Source organism: Neophocaena asiaeorientalis, unplaced genomic scaffold (genome assembly GCF_003031525.2).
Source record: "Neophocaena asiaeorientalis asiaeorientalis breed wild unplaced genomic scaffold, Neophocaena_asiaeorientalis_V1.1 scaffold151, whole genome shotgun sequence".
NCBI classification, from domain to species: Eukaryota; Metazoa; Chordata; class Mammalia; order Artiodactyla; family Phocoenidae; genus Neophocaena; species Neophocaena asiaeorientalis.
Window position 1 is genome coordinate 3836680 of NW_020175490.1, and position 13648 is coordinate 3850327.

The 13648-nt window shown below is 35.0% G+C and overlaps 1 protein-coding gene across 1 annotated transcript in view; it reads left to right on the forward strand.

The window, feature by feature from the left end:
- CWF19L2 (CWF19 like cell cycle control factor 2) overlaps window positions 1–13648 on the forward strand; it is a 205303-nt gene that overhangs the window by 76622 nt on the left and 115033 nt on the right. Inside the window, exons 9-10 of the mRNA XM_024768921.1 lie at window positions 2814–2910; window positions 4517–4609. Coding sequence (XP_024624689.1) covers window positions 2814–2910; window positions 4517–4609 — 190 coding nt within the window. The remainder of the gene's footprint in view (window positions 1–2813; window positions 2911–4516; window positions 4610–13648) is intronic.

Below are 13648 nucleotides of genomic sequence, written 5' to 3' on the forward strand. Positions count from 1 at the left end.
CTTCCTTTGAGCTGGGTCTTTGTTGCCTCATGTGGAATCTTCAGTTGTGGCGTTCAGGATCTTCTAGTTGTGGAATGAGGGCTTTTAGTTGCAGCATGCAGGATCTAGTTCCCTGACTAGGGATCGATCCCTGGCCCCCTTCATTGGGAGTGTGAAGTCTTAACCACTGAACCACCAGGGAAGTCCCATTCTCCTTTTCTTCTTTATCTGACTTCTTTTGGATTGAGTATTTTTATGATTCCATTTCATTTCTTTAGTTGTATACTTTTAGTTATTTTAATGATTTCTTTATCTTTGACAGCAAACATCTTTAATTTATCTACCTTCAAGTGATATTATGCCACTCCTGTATAAGAACTTTACAATAGTTTATTTACATTTCTCCCGATCCTGTCCTTTTTGTTAGTGTTGTCATATAGTTTACTTATACTTGTTATAAACCACTGTTGTTATTTTTGTTTAAATAGTTATCTTAAAGCAATTTAAATAATAAGAAACAAGTATTAAATATTTACCCTTGTAGTCATCATTTCTGTTGCTCTTCCTTTCTTTGGGTTTATCCATGTTTCAGCCTGGTATAATTTTTTTTCTGCCTGAAGCCTTTTCTTTAATATTCTTTCAGCTTTGTATGTCTGAAAAACTCATTTCATTTTTTTTAAAAGATATTTTCACTTGATATAGAATTCTAGGTTGGCATTTTAAAGTACTTTAAAGATATTGCTACTCTTGCTTACATTTTTTCTGATGAGAAATCTGCTGTCATACTTTCCTTTGTTTCTATGTGCATAACTGTCTTTTTTTTCCTCCTATGGCTGCTCTGAAATGTTCTCTTTATCACTAGTTTTGAGTAATTTGATTATGAAGTGCCTTGCTGTGGTTTCTTTTCAGGTAGTTTTTTTGTTTGTCTTTTTTTTTTTTTTGGTTTGTTTGTTTGTTTTTCCGGTACGCGCGCCTCTCACTGTTGTGGCCTCTCCCATTGCGGAGCACAGGCTCCAGACGCACAGGCTCAGTGGCCATGGCTCACGGGCCCAGCCACTCCGCGGCATGTGGGATCTTCCCGGACCGGGGCACGAACCCGTGTCCCCTGCATCGGCAGGCGGACTCTCAACCACTGCGCCACCAGGGAAGCCCTGTCTTGTTTTTGTACTTGGGATTCTGTGAGCTTCTTGGATATGAAAGTTTTTTAGTTTTCAACATATTTGGTAAATTTTGGCCTTTGTTTCTTCTGTCTCTCATTTCTTTCAGGGACTCCAATAGCATGAATAGTAGGGTATTTAAGGTTGTCCCATAGCTCTCGGTTGTTCTTTTCCATTTTTAAAATTCTTTTTCTCTGTGTGTTTCATTTTGCATAGTTTCTAATGCTTCAAGTTAACTGATTTTTTCTTTTGCAGTCTAATCTTACATTAATCCTTTTCAGTGTATTTTTTTTATCTCAGACATTGTAATTTTCACTTGTAGAAACTAAATTCTTACCTATTTTATATCTTAGTTGTCTCTAACTTTTTGAACATATGGAATAAATTTATAATAATAACTTTTAATGCCCTTGTCTGCTGTTTCTTACATCTGTGTCAGTTCTTGGTTTGATTGATAGCTTTTTCTCCTAATTATGTGTTTTACTTTTCTACATCTTTGCATGTCTGATAATCTTTAATTGGATACTAGGTATTATGAATTTTACTTCGTGAGTGCTGGATATTTTTGCATTGCTGTAAGTATTCTTGAGCTTTATTTTGGGACCCAGTTAACTTAATTGGAGACTGTTTGGTCCTTTTGACTCCTGCTTTTAATATTTGTTAGGTGGGCTGAGAGCAGCATTTAGTCTAGGACTTATTTCCCACTAATGAAGCAAGACCCTTAATATTCTACCCAGTGCTTTCAGAATTATGAATTTTCCTAGTCTGACTTGTAGGACCAGGCACTATTACCAGGAATGCTGAATATCTCTTCCTTTAACCCTTTGGGATAGTTCTTTCCCTGACTCCAGGTAGTGTCTTGCTGAATACTCAACGGGAACTCTCTGCATTTCTCTGGGATCCTTTCACTGTGTAGCTCTCCCCTCTCTAGCTGCCTTGGACTCTTAGCTATGTCTCTCCCATTGAGGAGTCCTTCATGCTCTCCCTGGGTTCACCCTCCCTGCACTGTAGTCTCAAATCTTTCTTAAAACAGTAAGTTGGGACAACTTTGTATATGCCAGGAATCTCACCTTGGCTGGAAATTTCTCTTTTCTTCTGTGAGGCTTCCATAGTATAGGTTTCACACGTGATATTAGTTGTAAATTAGTTTATGTTGTCTAATTCTGGGTTGACTTTGCAAGAGCACATGGTCACTGTTTTTATTCTTTAAATGCAGTTAAATGTAATTTCCTGATTATAGTTTCTTAGATTATCAGTAATTTATCACATTGAATGAGAAGAGTTTCCCTAGCTGTGTAGAGTTATGGCCTGATTCTAGAGTTTTAATTTTTTTGTTTGTTTGTTTCTTTTTTAGAATGAGTATGGGAATATTAAGTAATGAAGAATAGCTGACATATTATTTTTCTCATTGCTACTGGATCTTTGGTCAGATATTATAACTGCCATAGGCCATCATGACATTGTAACATAGAATCTTTAAGTACTGATTTATGGCGGAGCACTGAGGGTTATTTATTTATTTATTTAATGTACTAGAATCATGATCTATTTGTGCTGAATGCTTTGTTAAGGTCAATTAAAGTAACATTTGAATATGGTGATGTTACTTGCAACAACTTACTTGTTGTTAATATGTACCTGTATTTCATATGCTCTTAATCTGTCCTGTTCAAACAGGAGTAGTCCAGTGGATGACTCTATCCACATCTTGAGTGTTGATGAGAAGAACAAGTTGGGAGCCAAGATTATCAAGGCAGAGATGATGGGAAATATGGTAAGACTTATATGTTGTTCTTTTGGAGAATAATTGCTAAATATTTAACTTCTTACAAGTAATTTTGGAAGTTCCTTAGCTATGTGGATGTAGCACTCTTTGAAAATAACTGCTGCTTATTGATTCTTTGAAGAAATTCTTGAACACTTCTAAGAACAGTACTGTCTACTTCTAAGTAAGTTATGTAATTTGTCAAATTTCTGAAATTTAAGATTCTAGGGAACTAAATGCTTTTTAATTTTCTTTTTAACTTGGATATTTGCTTTATTATTGTATTTATAACTTATTGAGCGTATTTGAGGGAGATAAAGATGTCACTGTCTTCTTTCCCTTTTTTAGTCATATTTTGTTAAGAATGTGTATTACTTTCTTAAATTCCCTTACTTAGGAACTTCAAAAATGAGCTAATAAAAAGGATGGTTAACTCATTTTTTCAAATCTTAAGGCAACATATTTGTGCCTGACGATGTGTTAAATGCTCTGTGTAGATTAACTCACTTTATTCCCATAATAATGTTGTGATTTGAAACTTACTTAACTCACAATTGAATAGAAATCAGAATTATTTGGTAAGAGTGGCACCTATCTATTTATTATATTGTCACATTTATATTATACAAATACTGTTACATTGGACATGGCAGAATCACAAAGTCAGGCAGCTTTCCATGTCTTGACAAAATTGATTCCCTCATGGTCATATGTATGTACGCATCTCAAATCCAAATATAAGTGATCTTAAGTAGTGTTCTGTTTTGGTGTACCATCCGTATGACACTCTTTAGTAGAACAAAAAGTAGCCAAACATGATAACTTCTGTTTTTATTAGTTTATATCTGTAATAAAAGTCATATTTGCTGCAATCTGGTAACACTGAACTTAAGCTCAACCCAGAAATTAGTAAGCAAGACAGACCACCACCAACAACAGCAAGAAAATAACATATGAGTTTTGAAAGCACAATGAAATTAGTTAAAATAGTGAAAGAGAAATCACCAAGTTAAGAGGTTAACATATGTTAAAAGAAGTGTTCTGTGTTCATGGAACCACTGCAGTGGAGAATGCTGTCTTTGCTTGTCATATAATTCTGTTTATTTCATTCATTGTGATTTATTGCTTTATATGTCAGTTTTGTAATATAAATTTTTATAGATTTCCTAGAGTTAAAATGAAATACATTCATAATTTTAATCTAAATTCCTTAACAATAAAGAAGGTAATATTTTAAATCTTGCGATGGCTTTCTTTTTACAAATAACTGAAATTCTGAGTATTGGAAGTTTATAATATCTAAGGAATTATAAAAATGCCATTCTTAAGGTTATGTATTTCTTTCATTTCCCTATCTTCCCTAAAATATATGTCCTTGTAATTATTTACCTTCAAAGCATAAACAATTTCTACAGGTATTTGAGAATTTTGTTACCCAGAAGAGTTCATTAAAAAGTAATATACTAGACTAGGCTGTGAGTTGGTAACTAGATTTAGGTGAGAGCTACTTGGATGTTTGCTATGCTGTTTTCCCTATTGTTAAGTGAATTTGAAATATTCTACAAATGAAGAAACTATGTTATCACACCTGTTTTTCTTGTCTTTCTATTTGAAGGAATTAGCTGAGCAACTTAAAGCCCAACTTGACAAGGCAAATAAATTCGAAGACAGCATAACGCAGGTATCATCAAAAAAATCTGGGGTAGAGGTAAGTAATAAAAGTTTGTTTATAGGTAGCCAGTTAGTTACCTTATATAATACTTCTACTTGACAGTGGTAATATTTTAATGTTAAATGTGTCTGTATCTGTGTCGGTGTGCTTGTATGTATTTATGCTTGTTTGTTTGTTTTTAAAATTTATTTGCGTATGTATTCTCTCATGTTCCACCATTGTGTCCTGGTGGAAAAAAGCCTAGGCCTACAGTTAGGCCTAGGGCCAAGGAGACCTGGTTTTTTTCTGGGCTCTGCCATTTACTGACTGACCTTGCACAAGTCAAGGTCATTATCTCCTCCTCCAGAATGAGAGACTTGAATTTGGTATCCATTTCATGTAAAATATTTTGTTCTAGGATTCATTCACCTATCTGTTGGTCAGTAAAACAGATAAAAACACCTGTCTGCATGGAGTTTTATTTGGGTACTAAGAGAGAGGTAGTAAATTGTAAAAATAAAAGAAAGTTATATATCTTAGGCAGGGTGGTAGGGATCTTGAGTGCCAGGTATATGCTGTATGTTTATGTGTATGTGTATGTCTTGGGATGCACAGGCTAATTCTCATTGAAAAAGTGACATTGATACAAGGACTTGAAGGAAGTTAAACAGTGATCTTTGTGGATCTGAGTGAAGAGCACTGTGGACATAAGGAACAGAGAATTTAAAGTTCCAAAGACTGGACATGTGTCCAATGTGTAGGAAGAACAGCAAGGAGACCAGTGTTGTTGGAGTGGAATGAATGAAAGAGAGGAAAGTAGAAGATCCAGATTAGAGAGATTGTGGGAGGCCAGATCATGTTATGCTTAAAAGTCATAGTAAGGAAGTATTGAGTTGGCCAAGAAGTTTGTTTGGGTTTTCCTACCATCTTATGGAAAAATCCGAATGAACTTTTTGACAAACCCAATAGGTTTTTATTCTGGGTGAGAGGTAAAGCTATTTAAGATTTTTGAGCAGAAAATGTATTTTGACAGGACCATCCTGCCTTCTTTGTTAAGAGTAGATTGGGGGAGAATAAGGTCAGACATAGGGTCTAGTTAAGCTTTTGCCATGATACATACAAGAAACGATAGTGGACTTGACCAAGATAGTAGCTGAAGAGATGATTAGAAGTGATTAAAGTTTTTATATGCATAAATGTTTTATGTGTATATTTTGAAGGAGAGCGGACAGGATTTTTATGATGGTTTAGATGGGAGGGGAATATGAATTAAAGAGAAGAGGAAAAGTAGACTCCAGAGATTTTTGCCTGAGCAGCTGGAAGACTAGAATGGCCATTATTTGAGATGTGGGAGAAAGAGTAGGTTTGGAGCAAAGATTGGAAATTCTGTTTTGGGTATACTGAGCTTGGATGTCTTTTAGATGTGAAACAAGTAGAGCTATCAAGTAGGCAGATGGATATAGTTGGGAGTTGAGAGAAACCTGAACTGGAAATAGAAATTGGGGCATTATTAACATATAAATGGTGTTTAAATTCACAATACTGCATGAAATTACCACAGGAGTAAATGTAGATAGAAAAAGGCAAAGGATTGGTTTGGTTGCATTACAGTGTTGAGAGGTTTATAGAGTGGTTTATAACTGATTTTAAAGGACTATTCTCAAAGATTAATTTATATAATTTAATGGTAGTGTGAGAAGAGGTGAGAATCTATGAAATCAGGTTTCATAGAATTTTTTCAAGCTTCAGTTATTAATGACTTAGATAATAGTACAGAGAATATGTTTATGAAATAGGCTGTTTTTACTAAGTTGTGCTAGTCATGTTTTTAAAAAATGGATAATTTGGAGTTTCTTGTACAGATTAAGGAATTGAGAATGGGAAACTATAAGTAGGATTAAAAAGTAGGGACTAAAAGAGTATAGCTAAAACTACTTATACTGTGTACATTTTTGCCAGATTTATTTTTTCAAGTGTCTTTGTGGTCATAATACTTTTGTACTCTGAAACTTTTATGTGGTTTCTTAGTGCTAACTATATAAAGTACTAGATCTTCCTGCAGTATATCCTTCCAAAGTATAACCCCATTTTCCAGCCTTACCTCCAAAGCTTTTTTATACGTAACCTACATGTTTCTTTGACATTTACATATGCTATTAATTATTTGTGCCGGATATCACCCTCTTGAGGCTATCCACTTTTCATTTTGTCTTTAGTCCATTATGAAGTCTTTTTTCTCATCCTTTTGAACAGTTGTAACCTTTTCCTCTTTTGAAACTTAAAGCCTTTTAAAATATTCTCTACGGAATTTGTCTTTTCAAATTATGTATATTTGTATTCTTGTTATACCTATCTCTTTTTTGATACTTGTCACTTTATATGAGGGTTCTAAAACTGTGGCTGAATTTCAGGGGATTCTTGAAATTGAAAGCAGTTCATCTGAAAAAATTGAAGCAGATCTTCTATTAAATAACATTTCTTCTGCTGTTCTAAGGATATTGTAGAGTACTGACAGACTATATCTCATCCCTTGAGCATATATCTCTATACCATTACTGATTTCTTTATGTTTTTCAGCTCCTCCTAGCTTTTGAGCATTGTATCTCATAACTCAGGGAAGTAGAACTCAAAGTTGTATTCAAAGTAGAATTTCTATTTGTGAGTCTCTTTTGGAAACTGTATAGCCCTTTGAAGCTTCAAATAGAAAGGTTTTTATTCTATGGATTCTTTTTTTTTTTTAACATTTTTTCCTAGTTTTATTGAGAAATAATTGACATACATCACTGCTTACAGTGTAGAGCATGGTGATTTGATTTACATATGTTGTGAAATGACTATCACAACAGGTTTAGTTAACATCCATCATCTCATATAGATATAATAAAAAGAAAAGAAAAAATCATTGTGATGAGAACTCTTAGGATCTACTTTCTTAACAGTTTTCCCGTATATCATACAGCGTGTTAACTGTAGCATCATGTTGTGCATTACATGTCTAGTACTTATTTGTCTTGTAACTGGAAGTTTGTACATTTTGACCACCTCCTCCAATTCCCCCACCCCTAGGATGTGCACAGTTTAACTGTGAAAAAGCACCTATTAAATTCATACAAACGAATGGAGTGATAATTATAGGAATTTCAGGTATCAGCAGTGTTTTTCTTTTGGGGATGGTGGTGTGTGAATGTAACGTGGGAGACACAGCTATACAGGGTGGCCAGGGAAGGAGATCTTTCTGCAATTTCTGAAACTATACCTGTAGGTTGTCACTTTTTATTTATTTATTTGGTTACAAGTATTATTTATTTATTTATTTGGAGTACAGTTGATTTAGTGTTGTGTTAGTTTCAAGTATACAGCAGTGTGAATCAGTTATACATATAACCACTCTTTTTTTTTTAGATTCTTTTCCCATATAGGCCATTACAGAATACTGAGTAGAGTTCCCTGTGCTATACAGCAGGTTCTTATTTCCTAAGGATTCTTTGACCAGAAAAGAAAATTTCATTCTTCTCTGCAGAGATAGGGCACTTGCACATTTAGTTAAAGCTTTACTAGGCATATATGTAAAACAAACCTTTGCTAACAATTCTGAAAGAATTCTCTTTCAGAGAATTCAAAGAATGCCATTAAAGTCATTTATTCTATCCGGGTCAGCACCTTGGTTTATCTACCTTTCAAAGTAGTTTGTTAAAAAATGAAAGTACAAAGTTGTTTACTACAACAAAGAAATGTGCTGATATTTTAGAGGAAAATCCTGAAATACTTCTGATAGAAATTTTGCCTTTTCAGAGAAAAGAAAATCCCACTCGTAAAGCATTGAACATTGTTCTTTCATTACTTAGCTTCTTTGTTAGAAATGTTAGATTGTACGAATAGGGTAAATCTCCTGAATCAGTGATCTATGAACATCTTTTTGGCTTTAGTGAAAATCCATCAGCACTTCTAATTGTTGGTTTGCTTATTTCTCTTACCCTTTAGAAGTTGAACTTTTTAGTGATTAGGACAAGGGCTATTTCAGTTTATATATATAGTGTCTAGGGTAATGCTTGGCATATTGTAAGCAATCAGAAAATAATTGAAATATTTGTTTTATGAATGTCCTTGATTTATTTTGTTCCCCATAGTTTTCTTTCTTTTTCTTTTTCATATTATTTTCCATTATGGTTTATTATAGGATATTGAATATAGGTCCCTGTGCTGTACAGTAGGACCTTGTTGTTTATCCATTCTATATATAATAGTTTGGATCTGCTAATCCCAAATTCCCCATCTATCCCTCCCCAGTACCCCCTCCCCCTTGGCAATGACAAATCTGTTCTCCATGTCTATGAGTCTCTTTCTGTTTCATAAATAAGTTCATTTGTGTCATATTTTAGATTCCACATATAAGTGATATCATATGGTGTTTGTCATTCTCATTTTGACTTGCTTCACTTAGTATGATAATTTCTGGGTGCATCCATGTTGCTGCAGATGGCTTTATTTCATTCTTTTATGGCTAAGTAGTATTCTACTGTTTAAATATACTACATCTTCTTTATCCATTCATCTGTCAATGGACAGTTAGGTTGCTTCCGTGTCTTCGCTATTGTAAATAGTGCTGCTATGAACATAGGGGTGCATGTATCATTTCAAATAACAGTTTTGTCCAGATACATGCTGAGGACTGGGATTGCTGGATCATATGGCAACTCTATTTTCAGTTTTGTGAGGAACCTCCATACTGTTTTCTGTAGTGGCTGCACCAATTTACATTCTCATTAACAGTGTAGGAGGGTTCCCATTTCTCCACACCCTGTCCAGCATTTTTTATTTGTAGATTTTTCAATGTTGGCCATTCTGAGTGGTGTGAGGTGGTACTTCATTGTACTCTTGATTTGCACTTCTGTAATAATTAGCAACATTGAGTATCTTTTCCTGTGCCTCTTGGCCATCTGTATGTCTTTTTTTTTTTCTTATTTCTGAGATACACATTTTAAAGTAATAACTAGAATTATGACTTATAACATTATACCAGAGCATATAAGATTTTTAGAAATTTCATGTAATGTCTGGAACATTTATGTTAACATATTTCCATACAAATAACCCAAAGAAAGTTTAGTATTAGTTTTTTTTTGTTTGTTTTTTTATACTGCAGTTTCTTATTTGTGATCAGTTTTATACACATCAGTGTATACATGTCAATCCCAATCGCCCAATTCAGCACAACACCATCCCCACCCCACCGCAGTTTTCCCCTCTTGGTGTCCATACGTTTGTTCTCTACATCTGTGTCTCAACTTCTGCCCTGCAAACCGGTTCCTCTGTACCATTTTTCTAGGTTCCACATACATGCATTAATATATGATATTTGTTTTTCTCTTTCTGACTTACTTCACTCTGTGTAACAGTCTCTAGATCCATCCACGTCTCAAAAATGACTCAATTTTGTTCCTTTTTATGGCTGAGTAATATTCCATAGTATATATGTACCACAGCTTCTTTATCCGTTTGTCTGTCGTTGGGCATTTAGGTTGCTTCCATGACCTGGCTATTGTAAATAGTGATGCAGTGAACATTGGGGTGCATGTGTCTTTTTGAATTATGCTTTTATCTGGGTATATGTCCAGTAGTGGGATTGCTAGATCATATGGTAATTCTATTTATAGTTTTTTAAGGAACTTCCATGCTGTTCTCCATAGTGGCTGTATCCATTTACATTCCCACCAACAGTGCAAGAGGGTTCCCTTTTCTCCACACCCTCTCCAGCATCTGTTGTTTGTAGATTTTCTGATGATGCCCATTCTAACTGGTGTGAGGTGATACCTCATTGTAGTTTTGATTGGCATTTCTCTAATAATTAGTGATGTTGAGCAGCTTTTCATGTGCTTCTTGGCCATCTGTATCTCTTCTTTGGAGAAATGTCTATTTAGGTCTTCTGCCCATTTTTGAATTGGGTTGTTTGTTTCTTTAATATTGAGTTGCATGAGCTGTTTATACATTTTGGAGATTAATCCTTTGTCCATTGCTTCATTTGCAAATATTTTCCCCCCTTCTGAGGGTTGTATTTTATCAGTTTTGTGAGGAACCTCCATACTGTTTTCTGTAGTGGCTGCACCAATTTACATTCTCATTAACAGTGTAGGAGGGTTCCCATTTCTCCACACCCTGTCCAGCATTTTTTATTTGTAGATTTTTCAATGTTGGCCATTCTGAGTGGTGTGAGGTGGTACTTCATTGTACTCTTGATTTGCACTTCTGTAATAATTAGCAACATTGAGTATCTTTTCCTGTGCCTCTTGGCCATCTGTATGTCTTTTTTTTTTTCTTATTTCTGAGATACACATTTTAAAGTAATAACTAGAATTATGACTTATAACATTATACCAGAGCATATAAGATTTTTAGAAATTTCATGTAATGTCTGGAACATTTATGTTAACATATTTCCATACAAATAACCCAAAGAAAGTTTAGTATTAGTTTTTTTTTGTTTGTTTTTTTATACTGCAGTTTCTTATTTGTGATCAGTTTTATACACATCAGTGTATACATGTCAATCCCAATCGCCCAATTCAGCACAACACCATCCCCACCCCACCGCAGTTTTCCCCTCTTTGTGTCCATACGTTTGTTCTCTACATCTGTGTCTCAACTTCTGCCCTGCAAACCGGTTCCTCTGTACCATTTTTCTAGGTTCCACATACATGCATTAATATATGATATTTGTTTTTCTCTTTCTGACTTACTTCACTCTGTGTAACAGTCTCTAGATCCATCCACGTCTCAAAAATGACTCAATTTTGTTCCTTTTTATGGCTGAGTAATATTCCATAGTATATATGTACCACAGCTTCTTTATCCGTTTGTCTGTCGTTGGGCATTTAGGTTGCTTCCATGACCTGGCTATTGTAAATAGTGATGCAGTGAACATTGGGGTGCATGTGTCTTTTTGAATTATGCTTTTATCTGGGTATATGTCCAGTAGTGGGATTGCTAGATCATATGGTAATTCTATTTATAGTTTTTTAAGGAACTTCCATGCTGTTCTCCATAGTGGCTGTATCCATTTACATTCCCACCAACAGTGCAAGAGGGTTCCCTTTTCTCCACACCCTCTCCAGCATCTGTTGTTTGTAGATTTTCTGATGATGCCCATTCTAACTGGTGTGAGGTGATACCTCATTGTAGTTTTGATTGGCATTTCTCTAATAATTAGTGATGTTGAGCAGCTTTTCATGTGCTTCTTGGCCATCTGTATCTCTTCTTTGGAGAAATGTCTATTTAGGTCTTCTGCCCATTTTTGAATTGGGTTGTTTGTTTCTTTAATATTGAGTTGCATGAGCTGTTTATACATTTTGGAGATTAATCCTTTGTCCATTGCTTCATTTGCAAATATTTTCCCCCCTTCTGAGGGTTGTATTTTTGTATTGTTTATGGTTTCCTTTGCTATGCAAAAGCTTTGAAGTTTCATTAGGTCCCATTTGTTTATTTTTGTGTTTATTTCCATTGCTCTAGGAGTTGGATCAAAAAAGATCTTGCTGTGATTTATGTCAAAGAGTATTCTTCCTATGTTTTCCTCTAAGAGTTTTATAGTGTCTGGTCTTACATTTAGGTCTCGAATCCATTTTGAGTTTATTTTTGTGTATGGTGTTAGGGAATGTTCTAATTTCATTCTTTTACATGTAGCTGTCTAGTTTTCCCAACACCACTTATTGAAGAGACTGTCTTTTCTCCATTGTATATCCTTGCCTCCTTTGTTGTAGATTAGTTGACCATAGGTGTGTGGGTTTTTCTCTGGGCTTTCTATCTTGTTCCATTGATCTATGTTTCTTTTTTTGTGCCAGTACCATATTGTCTTGATTACTGTAGCTTTGTAGTGTAATCTGAAGTCAGGGAGTCTGATTCCTCCAGCTCCGTTTTTTTCCCTTAAGACTGTATTGGCTATTCGGTGTCTCTTGTGTCTCCATACAAATTTTAAGATGATTTGTTCTAGTTCCGTAAAAAATGCCATTGGTAATTTGATAGGGATTGCATTGAATCTGTAGATTGCTTTGGATAGTAGAGTCATTTTCACAATATTGATTCTTCCAATCCAAGAACATGGTATAGCTCTCCATCTGTTGGTATCATCTTTAATTTCTTTCATCAGTGTCTTATAGTTTTCTGCATACAGGGCTTTTGTCTCCCTAGGTAGGCTTATTCCTAGGTATTTTATTCTTTTTCTTGCAGTGGTAAATGGGAGTGTTTCCATAATTTCTCTTTCAGATTTTTCATCATTAGTGTATAGGAATGCAAGAGATTTCTGTGCATTAATTTTGTATCCTGCAACTTTACCGAATTCATTGATTAGCTCTAGTAGTTTTCTGGTGGCATTTTTAGGATTCTCTATGTATAGTATCATGTCATCTGCAGACAGTGACAGTTTTACTTCTTCTTTTCCAATTTGTATTCCTTTTATTTCTTTTTCTTGTCTGATTGCCCTGCCTAGGACTTCCAAGACTATGTTGAATAATAGTGGTGAGAGTGGACACCCTTGTCTCATTCCTGATCTTAGAGGAAATGCTTTCAGTTTTTCACCATTGAGAATGATGTTTGCTGTGGGTTTGTCGTATATGGCCTTTATTATGTTGAGGTAGGTTCCCTCCATGCCCACTTTCTGGAGAGTGTTTGTCATAAATCGGTGCTGAATTTTGTCAAGAGCTTTTTCTGCATCTATGGAGATGATCATATGGTTTTTATTCTTCAGTTTGGTAGTATGGTGCATCACATTGATTGATTTGCACATGTGGAAGAATCCTTGCATTCCTGGGATAAATCCCACTTGATCATGGTGTATGATCCTTTTAATGTGTTGTTGGATTCTGATTGCTAGTATTTTGTTGAGCATTTTTGCATCTGTATTCATCAGTGATACTGGTCTGTAATTTTCTTTTTTTTGTAGTATCTTTGTCTGTTTTTGGTATCAGGGTGATGGTGGCCTCGTAGAATGAGATTGGGAGTGTTCCTTCCTCTGCAATTTTTGGAAGAGTTTAAGAAGGATAGGTGTTAGCTCTTCTCTAACTGTTTGGTAGAATTCCCCTGTGAAGCCATCTGGTCCTGGACTTTTGT